Raw genomic sequence first — 16,765 nt, forward strand, 5'->3', positions numbered from 1 at the left:
AACGGGTTACAAAGTCAGAGAAGCCCTCTTTCGGCTCCTGTCTAGTTGTCTCGAGATCACGAGTTGTGATCTTGATCTGCGTGTTGTAGGAGTATTGAGCTATAAAGGCCTCAGTTTCTCTTGATAGAATCTTCCAACTTCGTATACCAGATGGCTGCGACACTCGACAGGGTCCGGCCGAAGAGGGAAAGCTTTTGCAGTCTGGAAAGGCCCATTGGCCTTAGGATATCTGAGAACAACTGCAGGTGTACCATGAGATCCCCAGAACCGTCAAAACGATCTATATGTGGCATCTTGAACCGGTCCGACAAAGTCACCGCCGAATCGGTGTATCCATCCTCTATGTCCAGAATGGAATTAATGCCTTGAGCTTTTTTGAACAGCTTTTCTAACTTGCTCACTTTCAGCGTTGTTGGATCCACTTCAAATTCAAACGGTGTATCCACTGGATTAGCCGGTGCTTTGGACAGTTGAGGTAGGATTGGGGGTGGAGCTGGCCCCGTTGGGACGTCCGTACTTTCCTGGACGTTTGTAGTATTCCCGAGTGTTGGAACTCTAGGTGGGAGGCGGGGGTGGATGCGAAATAGATGCTCCGGCTTGTTGTGGTTGCTGCTGTTGCTAAAGTCTGGCAATCAGCTCTATCTGTTGAGCCACAACCTCTGCCTGGTGCGCGGCAAACTCTGCCTGGCGGGCGGCATCCTGCTGCATGGCTTGTATGGTTTCTTGGAGCTGACGCATCATATCCTCCATACTTGCCATAAGGTGCTAATCTAACTGAACAACAGGCATATCTCTCTGCGGTAGAAACGGAAACCTCAACCCGACTACACACTAGTGGGGTGGATAATGACCGCTGATCTGGTAACCGTTGTACTAATGGACTGTGCCTAACTAACCTCCATCTAGTAACTAGGGGTAATGAAAGGAACACTGCTTGTCCATCAATTAGATCCTCGGATCGATGAAGTCTTCGACCTCTGATCCAGAGTGCTTGGGGAATATCTGCCTGGTTGGAAGCAATGATGCTAAACTACCTTGTAAAAAAATATAAATAAAGCATAATAAGGAAACAAACAACCAGAAAAACGGGCAGCATTTTGGCTTAAAATAAACACAACACACAGTTGGCATTTGTAAGCTGAACACACTGTTCTCAAACACTGATCGTTGCCCCCAAATCACTGCCTTAAATCTGATACCCTCAGGTAAAATTGATTTCCCCAAATACTGACGTCCGCAGACTGATACCCGAACTTGCAAACTGATACATGCATTCCCTGTAGAGACACACTCTAAAAGCATATAGCAAGCAAGTGAGAGCGAAAACACCCCTATGGAGATGTAAGGTTTCCCTGTCCTATCTTGTCTGGAGCTAGGGTTTTACTACGCACGCAGCGGTTTCAAACAACCTACAATCGGGTAATCAACCTGTCCTAGCTTGGAATGGTCACTATGGCTTTCGATATGCAACTAGGTCGAATGGTCAAAAAGGGTGCCTCGGTGAAAATCGAGGTTTGTGTTCCCATCGTGGCAGAGCCCGTAACCGGTTAGCCTTATGGCACGCAGCCTCCAGCAAATCGTTCAGGAATAACAGATGGCAAACACTGTGACTTAGGGGCACCTATGCAAATGCGATGCAAAGAAACACATAAGTGTAGACAAAACAACATATCATGAGCTTGAGTCAAGTTCTTTAAATCCCCAGCAGAGTCACCAAGAATTGTAGACTGCCCGAACTCCGCTCCACGCACGAGGGCGCGAATTGTAGTTCTTAGCTACTACAGTTCAGACTCCTGTCACGGTTCTGTATCTAATCTCACAAAGTGCAATGTAAGATTGATAAATCACCAAAGAGTCCAAATCCGGCAAATCATTTTGAAAAATTGATTTTAATCAAGAAGTGCCAAACATGGCTGTAGACACCCCATTTTTTATCGACCTTAAGACTCAGACGTCATCGATTGAGCGCTTGGTGATAGTGCATGTTGTGTTCGTTTCGAGTTTCCGGAATTTTGGCCAGGAGCCTTGCCTCTGGGCCTCTGAACTCTTTGTGCTTTGGCTCGATTTGCAGACCAGGCCTCATTTCTCTTCCCTGAAGGGAGGGAATGGTCTGGTAGACCATCCTTTTGTGGTCGTAGACCACTTTTCTCGTTTGGAGACCAGTTTCCAATTTTTGGAGCCTTCGGTCGCGTGCCTTGGCTCGGGACTGCTTAACGCTCTCTGTTTGGCATGGTTTTTGAACCACACCTTGTTGCCTCTGTCTAGAGGGAAACTGTGGTCCGGGAGACCACTTTTGTGGTCGCAGACCACTTTTGGTGCAGGTAGACTAGTTTTTGAGGCTCCCGGCTGTGCGTTTTGCCTCCCAAACTTTCGTCTTGCATCCATTTTGATTTGTTTTTGGTACAAACCTTGTTTTCCTTGTTTGGAAGGTGGTACAAGGGTGGGAGACCAGTATTTCCCCTTGGAGACCACTTTTCTTCCCGCCAGCCAGTTTTCTGGTCTGACAACTGGTTTTCTTGGTCTTTGGGCCACCTTTTCTGGTCGGCCACCCCACCCCTAGCCTGTTTTCAGTGTGCTGATCATCTCCCACCATGTCTGACCACTTGTTGTCTTGGAAGACCACTTGTGGTGGTCGGCCGACCCCTAGAAGTAGCTAGCCGACTTCAAGTGATCGACTGCTTTTTGTCACCTTTTTGGAGATATTTTCCTCCAGCTAGCACAGCTGGAGGGCACTGAAACCATCCTCCATACACGTGTATAGAGGGCTGGCCTTGAACCCTTAGCTTCCTCAAGAAGCTTTACCTTTTGTTCTTTATAAGAGAGAACCACCTCCTCCCTCCTCTAAGTTCAGAAAAAGTGTGCTTGAGTGATACATATAATCTATATCTATACTTCTTTATTTTGCTATTGTTTTGTGTCTAAAAGTGTAATTTTGTCTCACTTTTGTACACAAACACACACTCAAACACCATACTCTTAGAGCTGAGGACCCTTGAAGTTGTTTTTGGAGTTCTTGGACTGGTTTGAACTCAGAAAAGTTGCTGGAGTTGCAGCTTTAAAGAGGATCTTCAAGGGTGAGCTTTTAACCTTTTAAACCCCCATTTTTGCTTAAGCTTTTAGCCCTACTTGCATGCTGTTTTAGGCTTGACTTTAAACTACAAAAAGTTCTATTTTTCAATCCTTGTGAAGTTTGTTTAAGGTCACTTTTGCATTGGGGGTGGTCTACCCCCTCTTAGGCCTTCTTAGGCCTTGTTTTGAGCCACCCCTTTTGGCTCTTGTTCTAGCCTTTGCACGACCTTTCTACCACTGAAATCCAGAGGATTTTTAGTGGTATAAAGGTGGTTTTGAGGTCCCTAATAGGAGAGGGTCCCCTTTCCTTGTGTTTTGTGTACTTACTTCATATGTCTCATGTTTGAGCATGTTTATTAAGCTTGTATTGGCTTGTTCTTAGCATGTCTTTGGGGTTATTTCAGCATGCCTCAGATCTCTTTTGACTTGGTTTGGTCATTCCATGCATGCCTTATACAGTTGTAGTGTAAATCTTACAAACTAGCTTTGTGTGCCTTATGTTTGAGCATGTCTTTCTAGCTTGTTTTAGGACCATCTCAGTAGGTTTTTGGTGTTATTTTAACATGCCTTAGATCTTTTGTGGATTGGTTTAGTTGGCTCTTGCATCCCTTATACACTTGTAGTGTAAATTTCATAAACTAGTCTTATATGCTTCATGAAGTAGCATGTCTTTCTAGTTTATGTTGAGTCCATTTCAGCATGTTTTTGGTGATGTTTTGCCATGTCATACCTCTGTTAAGGTTTGGTTTGGTTGGCACTTGAATGCTCCATGCACTTGTAGTGCAATTCCATAATTTAGCCTAACATGCATCATGTTTTAACATGTCATTCTAGCATGCTTTTGGCTTAACTATAAGAAGATTTTGTCCATGTTTTACCATGATCTAGCTCTAATTTATGTTGTCTTGGTCATGCATGCCATGCTTTGTATAGTTATTGTGCATTTTAGCTTGTTAGCTTTGTGTATCAAGTCCACTAGCATGCCTTGCTTGACCTATTTGAATGATTTGGCATCATTTGAAATGTGATTTCAGTCCATGTTTCGTGGTCATACACTCATGTCTTTCACTTATTCAATGCATTGGAGGGTTGGTCCTTTATGCCTTTAACATGAATCATTGCATATGCCTTCATGCCTAAGCTTGCGAGCTATCATTTCAGTGCTTATTTGGGGTTATTTTGCCATGATATAACTCTGATTTTTGTTGGTTAAGTCATCCCATGCTTGGTCTTAATAGGTGTAGTGTAATCCACCGTATTTGCCTTGTATGCATCATGCCTTATGCCCTTCATGCTAGCTTGTTTTGGCTTCCTTTCATACATGTTTTAGTATCATTTTGACATGTTCTAGGACTGTTTTAGGTTGCATTTTCCATATGCTTCATGAATTACATAGTTGTAGTGCAATTGGCCTTACTAGCCTTGTGTTTTGATGCCTCATGCATGTTATCTTTGAGCTATTTGGATGATTTGACATCATTTAATACTTGATTTCATAGCATGTAGCATTGTCATATTCTCATGCATATCACTCTTTAATTGTGGTTTAGGAGTTGAGCATTGTTGCCTTGTTTATGGCTTAGTATGTATGCTAGCATGCCTAGGTATTTGAGCCTCCATCTTAGTTTGTTTTGATCCTTATTTTGGCCTATTTAAACTTTGTCCATGGTTGTTTCAAACATTTGTGCCATGTATTGCATGTCTCCTTTGTAGTCCTCTTTATTAGCTTTCATGCTTAAGGACTCTAGCATGCCTTCCTTGTATTATTTGAATGATTTGACATCATTTCTTACTTAATTTCAGTGCACTTAGTGTTGTTACACTTCCACATTTATCACTCCTTGAGCACTCTTGAGAGTTGTGCTCTTATGCCCGGTCAATGGGCCTTTGCATGTGCATGCTTATATATGCTCTTGTGCCTTCGTTTCATCATTATGGCCACTGATTTGGGCATGACTGAGGTCTGTCCATTTTGGTTTAAGTCTATTCATCGCATTGCATAGGCCATGTACTTTGCGTTGTGTATGCTTATGTTACATCGCATTGAGTATGCCATATTGTTACATTGCATTTAGTCCAACACGAGAAACGAGGGACATTTCATACTCAAAGTGATGAAACGTGCCTCAATTCTCGGTTGCTGACGCTCTTGATCAAGCATGATAGAGTTTTAGGCTTTATGTGTTTATGTGTGCATTCATTTCATATTGAATTGTGCAATTTGGCTTCTCGGCCATCATGCATTGAAATGTGCGATTGGTGGCCCGAGGGTCGAGAACCGCACTCCCTTGAGATCATGAAATGATAGGGAGGGTGGTTGTGGACACATATCTTGCAAATACATTGCCATGCCCTTTCTTGCTCTCTGTTGTAGAAAACTGGAGTTTGGCAGCAACAACTAGTCTGCCAGCCAGAAAAACTAGCTGGCCGACCACTTTTTCTAGTTCACAGCAAGGATAGATGGTCGGCCATGGCTGGTGACACCCCTAGGTGGTCGGCCATCCTCCTACAGGTTCCCATGGTGAAGTTTAAGCTTTCTGGAGCTTGGTGCAAGGTTCTGAGAACAGTTGCAAATAGAGGCAAGTTGGGGCGTCGCGCTGGATTTCCGAATGAGGCGACCAGGTATGCATGCACTCTTCTCCCTTTGAAGCTCCTGCTTTACTGCTTTACTTAGCCAATTTACTTAGCTAGTTCATGCTTTGGTTTTGTAATTAAGTAGTTAATGCGTTTAGCTGCTTATTTGTTTTGTAATAGCTTAATTAGCTAACTAGGATTAGTTAATTGGTTTTTTTTGCAATAATTAGTTTAATTAGCTTAGATTAACTAGTTAGCTTCTTATTCAGACACTCCTGCGAAAAGGCGTATTATTGTAATAAGCGTGCGTGTGTGTGATGCATGTCTTCCAACCCCCACTTCTTTCTCCCTTTTACTTAACCACTTACGATGGTTAGTTTTAGGGCATATTTCGATTAGCATACATTATGCTTGCATGTGTGCATCCATTCATCTGTATTGCATGCACTGGGCTCGGCGCATCATACTAACTGCATTGTATTTTCAATACATTTACTTGAATATGTGTTCAACAGCATGCTATCAAGTTGCATCTCACATGACATTCTAGAATAGCCGAGCCTATTTTAGTTGCATTTTCGCATGTGTTGCATTAGCCATCTTGACATAAACTAGGATCATATATGATTTCTAACTAGTTCTTTGTTTTGGCTCGGAGTATACTGTGAGTGTTTACGCTTTAGCATACTGCATGTGTGTTAATGTTTCCATGAAAGCATACTTGCCATGAGGCTAGCTGTTTATTTGATATAACTGCCTAAATGCCTGTGGGTGAAGGTTGGATTGCTTGAATTGGAACAATTCATTGAAATCCGCATTTTTAGCCTACTTGCGAATAGCAAACTTCAAATCATTTTCACAAATGAACATGCAATATTTTGTTCCAAATTAGGCGATCTAGTCTATACTTGTATGCTGTGCGCATCACGTTGTAAGATTAGCTAATTAACCAGAATGAGAACACATGTGTTTTCAAAAACAAAATATCATGCTTAGTACAAGCCGATCTTTGATCGGGCGAGCGGGGGTGCTCATTACATGACCTTCCCCTCTCGTACCCAAGTACCCGAGCCGAGGCAACTTTGGTGATGACGGACACGTGGCCTTAGGCACGAATTAGGGTTTCCTAAATTCTCCCAAAATAAAACATTTAGGTGGCGACTCTGTATTTGGCAAAGCAGTCCATGTTTGGCACTTCTTTATAAAAATTAGTTTTCCAAAACGATTTGCCGGATTTGGACTCTTTGGTGATTTATCGGTCTTACATCGCACATTGTAAGATTATATTCAGAACTGTGACATGAGTCCGAACGTGTAGTAGCTCAGAACAAAATGAGATCTGCACCTCGCAGCGCAGATATCAGAGAGTTCCCGGGACCGCGTCTATAATGGACTGCTTTGCCAGATTACAGAGTCGCCACCTAAATATTTTGTTTTTGGGAAATTTAGGAAACCCTGACTCGTGCCTAAAGCCACGTGTCCGTCATCACCTAAGTTGCCTCGACTCGGGAACTTGGGTATGAGAAGGGAATGTCCTGAAATGAGCACCCTCGCTCGCCCAATCAAAGGATCGGCCTCTACTAATCATGATATGTTGTTTTTGAAAACACATGTATTCTTATTCCGGTTATTAATCTAGAATTACTATGTGATGCGCACAGTATACAAGTATAGACTAAATCACTCAATTTGGGACAAAACATCTCATGTTTGTTTTTCGAAAATGATTTGAAAGAGCTACTCGCAAGTAGGCTAAAACGCGGATTTGCCACCCTCAAGTGGGCTTAAAACATGATTTTGCCACTTCAAGTGGACTTAAAACACACATTTTGATGAATTGTTCCAATTCAAACAATCAAGCCTTCATCCACACGCATTCATGCTATTATAGCAATTAAGCAAATAGCCTCATGGCAATAATGTTGTCATGTCAATCACTTACACGCATGCAAGGATGCTAAAACATAAACACTCACAGCGTACTCCAAGCCAAAGAAAGAAAACTAGTTAGAAATTAATGCATGATCCTAGCTATGTTAAGATGCCTAATGCAACATACGCAAAATGCAACTAATAGGCTCGGCTATCTAAGATGGCATATGAAATGCAACACTTGACAACATGCTTTGAAACACGTATTCAAGTAAATATATCGAAATACAATGCAGTTTGAATGATGCGCCGAGCCCGGTGCATGCAAGACAAATGTATGGATGCAAACATGCAAGAATATGGATGCTAATCAAAACATGCCCTAAAACTAACCATCAAAAGCTAATAAGTAAAAGGGAGAAAGAAGTGGGGTTAGAAGACATGCACACACACATGCACCCTTATTACAACATTGTGCCCTCTCGATGGAGGGTCCGAATAAATAATACAAGCTAGCTATGCTAAGCTAAGCTACTTAACTAATCTAATAATCTAATTAGACTAATTATTACACAACACAAATTGAATAACTAGCTACAACTAATTAAATACAAACTAAATTAATTAATTAAACACATAACTAATTAATTACAAAATAACTAAACTAATGAACTAGTTTAGCTAAGCATTTTAAACAAATGGCCTCAGGAAGCGAGGGGGATATGCATGCTCGGTCGGCTTCGCTTGGAAATCCACTACTGTGCCTCATGATGCCTCTGTTTGCACTCTTTTGGACTTCTGAAAATTGTACCAACTTCGAAGATACTTCTGATCCACCTTAGGAACATGCTGAGGGATGGTCGGCCAAGAGGGATGGCTATCGGCCAAAGTTGACAGCCATCGGCCACTTTTGATAGCTGATTGGCAGACTTGGTGGCCGGTCGGCAAATTTGATGGTCGGTCGGCCACTGCTTCTTGTAATTTCTCCTTTTGCTGCAACAGAGCACAAACAGAGGCATGGCAGTGTATTTGTAAGAAAATGTGTGTGCAACTACACTCCTTATCATATCTCAAGCTCCAAGGAGTGTAGTGCTCGGCTCTCGAGCCACCAATCACGCATCTCAATGCATGATGGCCAAAGAATCAAGCTTGCACAGTGTTGATGAATGCACAAACAACACATAAGGGCCTTAACCTCTATCATGATTGATCAAGAGGGTCGGCGATCAAGAAACGCAACACGTTTCATCACTTCAAGTACGAAACGTGCCACATTCCTTGTGTTTGGATCAACACTCGATCCAAACACAATGCAACACATACAACATGATCAACCTGTCAATACTAATGGCATGCACAAGATTTTATCATGTGAACAATGCATGCATGGCATGTTTGAAGGCTAAAGCATCAAAGCAAGTAAAGAGCATCATACAAGAGGCATGCAATACAATGTTTAATAGACTAAACCAACCCTAAACAGTCCTCATGCATGCCAAAATAATGGCCAAAATGCTCTAAAATGCTAGCATTGAAAGCAATAAAATGCATGCTCATGCATTGGCCCATGAATAGGGCATAAAGGTGCAACTCTTAAGAGCACTTAAAGAGTGAAAAACATGGAAGTGTGATAACACTATATGCTCTGAAATATCATTCCAAATGATGCCAAAACATGCACATATGACAAATGAGGCATGCTAGGAGGCTCAAAGCTTAAGGCTAACAAAGGTACTTGCACCATAGCCATATCAAACAAGCCCCAAAGGGCCAAGATGACTCAAAATAGTCCCAAGGCAGGTCAAAATAATGACAAAACATGCATGGAATGAAGCCAAAACAAGCTAGCATGGTAAGCCAAAACACCAAGCATGTAAGGCCAATGAGCATGGTTACACTACAAGTGTAAGAAGCAAATGAGGGATGCTCTAACCAACCAAAAACAGAGTTGTATCATGGAAAAATAAGACCCAAAACACATTGAAATGGTAGCCCAAAAGCTTAGGCAAGATGGCATACATATTGGCTCATGTTTAAGGCATAAATCATAACTCTCCAAGGCATTGAAAGAGTGAAAGATGTGAGGGCATGACAGTGAAACATGCTCTGAAATCACATATCAAATGATGCTAAATCATGCAAATAGCCCAAGCAATGCATGCTAGTGACTTGGAAACTCAAAGCTAGTGAGTAAGATTGCACTATGGCTATACAAAGCAAGGCATGCATGACCAAAACAACTTAAAATAGAGCTTAAGAATGGAAAAACATGAGTAGAATCTTCCTGGAGTGGAGCCAAAAGCATGCTAAAATGATGGTCCAAAGCATGATGCATGTTAAGGCTAAATGGAGGATTGCACTACAAGTACATGAAGCATGCAACAAGTGATCAAACCAACCCAAAAAAGAGTTATAACATGTTAGAAAAATCGCAAAAACATACTAAGATAGAGCCTCAACATGCTAGAAAGACATGCTACTTTGCAAAGCTACAAGTAAGATTATACTAAAAGTACAAGAAGAACGCAAGAGGTGACCAAGACAGCCAAAAACAGAGTCATGGCAGGTCTAAAAAATCACAAAAAAGTTCTCAAACAAAGCCTCAAGAAAATAGAAATACATGCTCTTTTGGTAAGCCACCAACACAAGCAAACAAGAGAAGAGAAGAGGGGACAACCCCCTCCTATTTAAGGCCTCAAAACACACTTTCCACCACTGAAATTCCTCTGGAATTCAGTGGTTAAAAGGCCAGGAAAAGGTGATCTCAAAGGCCTAAAGAGATGACACAAAACAAAGCCAAACAAGCCACCGAAAGGGGTAAACCACCCCTAACTCAAATCAAGCCTCAAACAACCATTTTTAATACTTAAAAATGAAACTTTTTATAGTTGAAAGTAAATCCAAAAGAAGCATGCAAAGATGGCTAAGTAAGTAATGAAAGAACAAAGCTTTAAAGAGTGTGAAGGCACCCTTAAAGAACAACTTCAAAGCAGCCACTTCTGAGGAAAAACCAAGCTTAAACCACTGGCATGATGGAGTCCTTCTCCCTGGCCATAACAGGGAAGGGCATGGAGAGTCTCCATCTGGCATGATGGAGTCCTTCTCCCTAGCTAATCTAATCTAGATGTCGGCGTGGCTGGAAAATTCTCTCTTAAAATATTCGAGCTTTTCTGAGGTGTCAACCCTCTACCTGAACATACCTATTGTCTCAAGGTAAAGGGGTTGGGCAATAGGGTGATGGATATAGGTTTGAATACCTCAGCTAAAACCTAAACTAGCACTGGGGCTAAGGTTTTCTCAGATCTAAGGGGAGTTTGTTTCAGTTTCTCCTAAGTGTTTGGTTTCTAGGCAAATCCCAAACCTATAAGCTAAAGCATGAAAATAAAGGTGCAAGGGCAAGAATCTGGAAATCAAGTCAAAGAGAAACAGAAAAGAACATGATTCAGACTCAAGAAAGAAACAGAGATTCAAGAACACAAAACAGGTATGTGCAAATGTGCTAAGGTCAAGAGCAGTGACAAATTGTTAAAATATCAAACACTTGAACAATGCGTATGTGTGTACAAAAACCACGAACAGTGTATGCAGACACAGAGATAAATTGAACAGCGCAAATTGCGAAGAAACACCTTTGACATTCTGAATGATGAAGTTCAAAGCACAGTGAAAATTCAAAGGACCAGAAATGACTTGTGGTGACGAGAACATAAGAACAGACGAAGAACAGTACAAATCATTCAAAAATACGAACAATAATATCAGGGACTTATCGACTAAAGCCGAAAAGAGAGACGCCGGAGTCAGATGAATTGAAAGATCAAAGTCAGATCGGAGCAAGTACAAAGCTTCAAAGGTATAAAAATGGTGGAATCTAGAGAGCGAAAATTTGATCACAAGAGAGGGAAATGCAAGAATGAGAAGTGAAGAGGCAAAGAGAGAGTAAGAGTTTTGTCAAAAATTCGAAAAGACGGCAAACCATGATGACATGCTTTGGACGACGTGTCTATCAGGCGGCATGCGTAAAAGCGACGCAACCTGATGGCGCGTATCAAGTATGAATCAATGAGAGAAGGACGCGTGGCGGAAACGATTGAAAAAACTGTGCGTGACAGCTCATGAGCAGATAAAACTATTGGAATTCTTGATTTAATGAAGTAAAAACCTCAACTAGAGGAACGATGTCAGTCAAGATACTTAAAGAACTTGGTTCTTGATTCTTAATCCCTGATAAGAATGGACAGTTAAGTACTGGGCACTTGAAGCCAACGAGTAATGATTTTGGTCGATGGGAAAGAATGGATTTTTATCCGACATAATACATGAACGAGCGATGTAGGTTCCATCACCTCAGGTTGCCGAGGTAATAGAACCTAGGGGGCAATTGTGGGGATATATTTTGTAAATGACAGCATGTGGCTAAGATGATGCCGAAGTATCAGCTGAGGTGCCATGTGGCCTGGTTATGATGTCGAGGTTATTTGAAAGGACATCGGAATTCAAGATGAGCGGATAAGGGACAAGAGTCCTAGAACAGGGGAGGATCTCAATCTGGATAAAGATAAAACTCTTAGGGAGTTTATCCTTATTTAGCTAAGAGTCTAGGATGAGCATTGAGCTTGAGTCCACAGGAGTGAAGCTTCTGTTTTTTATGTTCTGTCTAGTGAGTTAAGCACTATTGGTTATTTTTTAGAGATCTTGAATTACTGACTTGAGCGTCGGAGTGCCCCCGAGTGGACGAAGCACTGCCAGATTCTTATTTTTCTGTGATAGGTTGTTCGGGCTTAATCTATTTTGCCAGTGCTCTCCAGCTGAGTTCCCTGTTTGGTTGTGTGGTCAAAAATCAACACCCACAAGATTGTTTAAATTTAGCTTGAAAAAATTAACAAATTTAAAATTGTGCAAAAACTTAATCTGTGTACATAACGAGTCGATCTCAAACAAATTTTTAACGAGCCGAATATAAATCGAACTTGATTAATTTGATTTCTTTAACAACTCTATATAGCTATTAGAAAGAAAAGAAGAAAAAAAAAAAACCAACAAGCACAGATTTTTCACACCCAAACACTGCTCTATGAATCATAAAAATTTATTTTGAAATAAATTGTATAGAATAAATTTAAAATAAATAAATTGTATAGAATAAATTTAAAATTAATAGAATATAAGTCACATTTAAAATGATTATAATCTATAAATATGATTTTTTAAATTTGTAACGTTGTTGAATGGATGAATTCTTGAGCAACATTGTTGGGACATTTGTGCCAAGTTTTTTTTATTTTTTATTATTAGTTTTTTTTTTTGACAATAATAAAAAAAATTATGATTAATTTTATAAGTTTATACAAAACTTTAGTCTAGTTTTTATCTAACGATAAAAAGTGAACGAAAATACGAAAAGACTACATTGAATTAATTAAATAAAAAATTATTTATTTATTTCGAGAAATTACAAATATATATATATATAGAGAGTTTGATCCTTATAATAAAATAAACTCTAAATTTGTAATTTTGTTAATTTAAACCTAAATATTTGATTTATTTTCAATTTAAACTATTTACATATTTTCATTAAGTAAAATCGATAAAAAAATAAGTATTTTAGTAACTCAGTGAAAAATTGTATTTTAGAAATTTCATGTATATACACATTGAGTTTAATAGCTAAAATATTCTTTTTCTATCATTTTTACTTGACAAAAATAGACTAATTGTTTAAAAACAAATCAAAAAATTTAAATTTAAATTAAAAAAATTAAAAAATCGGGGAGTTATTTTGTTAAAAAACTCAAACTTTGGAATTTTTTTTTATTATAATTGTCCCTATTTATTTTGGTATTAGAAATTATGGGACATTCTAATATACACACCCTAAAAAATGATGTACCATATGTATATCTAGTTATGTCATTTTATTCTTTAGTTATCATGATTAATTTTATTATTTAATTATGATATTATTTTAGTAATAACTTATAAATTCTTTAATATGTCTCATGTTATATTTAATTATGACTTAAAAAATATAAAATTATGCTATTTTTTTTGGGAAATTAGGAAAAAAAAAACCCCAGGGTTTAACATGTTTTTCACATTAAACCCAACATTTTAATTTTGACAATTTAAACCTTGAATTTTTAACCGTGTCCCAATGTTGACCCTCCGTCTATTTTCGTTTGTTTGGGTTAACTTTTTACACTTATTTGATACACGTGTCACTTTTTTATTCCTCCATAATTATTATAATTATTTTTTTTCTATCAGTTCTCTCTCTCTCTTCAAAATCAATCCAAAAGATTATCAACTCCACAATCGAGGTCTTACCACTACAAAAAATTTCACTTTTGGCGACTTAAATTTTAGTCGCCAAATGCCCTATTTTAGTCGCCAATTACTTTTGGCGACTAATATATTTGGTCGCCAATTTGGTAGCCAATAGTTCGTCGGGAAAGATAATCAGCGACTAAAATTTGTTTGGTAGCCAAAAGTAACCTATCAGCAACTAAAACTTTAGGCGCCATATATTTTTTAAAAATAATTAAATATATATTTTTTTTACTTTTAGCTACTAAATTTTTTAGTAGCCAATTGAGCATGTATGTTTGGCGACTAATTATTTGGTAGTCAAAAGTTTCACTTTTTGAAAATTGGAGACTAAAAATTTAGTAGCAAAAAATTTCTTTTTTACAATTGGCTACTAAAAGTTTAGTAGCCAAAAGTTTCACTTTTGACAATTGGCGACTAAAATTTTAGTAGCCAAAAGCCAACCTATGATATTTGTTTAGTCGCCAAAAGGTCTCATTTAGTTTTTATAATTTGTTCTATAATATTTTTTGTACCACATGTAACCTGTGCATATACAAAATTATTCATCTATTCATCCATTCAATTCTCAACCATTCAATACAAATATTTTCCACAAGCTGTAACATTCAATTTTCAACTATATACAAAACTTAACTATTAACTGTGCATATCAAGGAAAATAAGAATCCATAAACATATTATAATCTAACAAATACATATATTATCCAAACCAACAATTAAAATACAAATTAAAACATATCAGGTGTACATGTTTTCCATATACAAAAATATAAAGTAAATTGCGCCCATGCAAACATCATCAATCTGGCCCAAAAACATTACTGTATCCATGCCAACATCATCAATCTGTAACAAAAACCAGTGAGGTAAGTAATGAAAAATGACTAAACTGTAAGACTTTTTCCTAAATATGGCTTAATGTGACTTATGCACGATTATACTAGATTCATCTCATTAAGTAAGATATATGTACATCAATTAGATGGTGACTAATTATTGATGAATGCACCTATATATACAATGTATAGAAGACTAATGTTAATGCATTGAATGTGATGGATTCATTATGAATGAATCTTAAAGATGCATTATGTATCTATTATAAATATATAAGATACATTAATCTATCTAATGAATTCATTAATATAGAAGATGCATTATGTATCATGAATGTATAAGATACATTAATATATTTAATGAAATTCATTGAATGAATGGATTCTTTGATGGGAAGAATACTAGTATAAATAGTGTAAGGTCCCAATCCATACTCTCCATCAAAAACTCAAGTTGTCACCACAAGAAGGCTCCCATTGCCTAGAGAGAGAGAAGTGGTTTGAAGATCTTAGATAAGTCAAGATCTTAAAGATCAAGGTATTCCATTCAATGTTTCTCTTTCTTGCAAGAGGATTTCATACTATCATGGATCAATGTATGTATTTACTTAAGTTGTATAGTAGAATTCATATAGTTTTCATGTATAGAATTGAATCCTTAATGGTTTTTAGTTTATGTTCCGCAAAGTTTTCTATCAATCTCAATTCTGATGCATGAAACGTATAAGTATGAATTTCATTTTATGATGATGTTTAGTGTAACAAGTGCAAAACCTTGATTTACACTTGTCCAATTTTATTTTTATTTTTGGCCAATCTTTTATTCTATTGATGTTAAAATAAAAATTGAAAATTATTGAATAAGTGGTAATTAAGATAATGTTTTATGCACTTATAATGTTTTGTTACACACCTTAAGAGTTGAAACATTGTTGATCAGCCCAACGAAGGTTCAACACTATGTATGTTTGAACAACCGAGATGATTAGTATAATAAATATAGCAATAAGTTTTTCTGCCCAACGGTGATAAACTTCTCACGTGCTTTAGTTAATAAAATAAAATAAGAGACATTTGAATTTTTCTGCCCAACGGTGATAAACTCGTTACGGTCTTAATGATTATTTTATTTTATTTTTTGTTGTTTATTTTTATTAGTCATCTCATTTACTTTTATGAATTGTTAAAATATATTGTTATTCGGCCCAACAGAAGGATAACTTGATTTCGTATCTAACTAATTATGTTTTATAGTTAGATATATTTAACTTGTGGTGTTATTTTTATGAGATGTGAAAAGTCGTTTTCTTGATTATATTATGTAATGGATATTATGTGTTTGCAGCATTGAATCCTATTGCCATTAATAGTTACTTATCTGGTATTGAAGCTTTAAGTGGAACTAATTTTAAGAAATGGAAGGAACAAATTGGAATTATTTTGGGAATTATGGATTTAGACTATGCATTAAGAGAGTCAGCTCCTACAAAGCCTAATGATACAAGTTCTAAGGAACACATGGCTTTATATGAAAAATGTGAACGCTCTAATCGCTTAAGTCTAATGATTATGAAAGGCTCAATTACGCCTGCAATTCAAGGAGCAATCCCTGTTTCTGAAAGTGCAGTGAGCTATATGAAATCTATTGAAGAACAATTCATTGGAACTTCCAAATCTCTTGCTAGTACTCTCATGATTAAAATGATGACAATGAAATATGGTGGTTTGAGTGGTGTTCGTGAACATATCTTAAAGATGAATGACATGGCCTCTCAATTAAAGGGAATGGACATGGAAATTTCTGAAGGTTTTCTTGTTCATTTCATTATGACTTCTTTTCCTGCGCAATTTGGTCCTTTAAGATCAATTATAATACGTCGAAAGATAAGTGGAAGATGAGTGAGTTAATTGCCATGTGTGTTCAAGAAGAAGAGAGGCTTAAAGCTGAAAAGCCTGATATGGTTCACCTTACCACCTTGGGTCCAACAAAAAAGATTTTCAAGAAAGACAAAAGTAAGAAGAAGAAGAAGAATGTAAATGATGAAACTCCAAGGCTAATAAAGAAAATAAGATTCGATGTC

At 37.9% G+C, this 16,765-nt stretch overlaps 1 protein-coding gene across 1 annotated transcript; it reads left to right on the forward strand.

Moving 5' to 3' along the window:
- The first annotated feature begins 587 nt into the window (after positions 1 to 587).
- Positions 588 to 16,583, forward strand: LOC114291785 (uncharacterized). Its single transcript, XM_082872021.1, has 2 exons — positions 588 to 666; positions 16,030 to 16,583. The coding sequence occupies exons 1-2, from the start codon at positions 588 to 590 to the stop codon at positions 16,581 to 16,583; spliced, it is 633 nt and encodes a 210-aa protein (XP_082728147.1).
- The last annotated feature ends 182 nt before the right edge of the window (positions 16,584 to 16,765 follow it).

The sequence above is a fragment of the Camellia sinensis genome, chromosome 5, assembly GCF_055761805.1.
Source record: "Camellia sinensis isolate YWXY chromosome 5, ASM5576180v1, whole genome shotgun sequence".
NCBI classification, from domain to species: domain Eukaryota; kingdom Viridiplantae; phylum Streptophyta; class Magnoliopsida; order Ericales; family Theaceae; genus Camellia; species Camellia sinensis.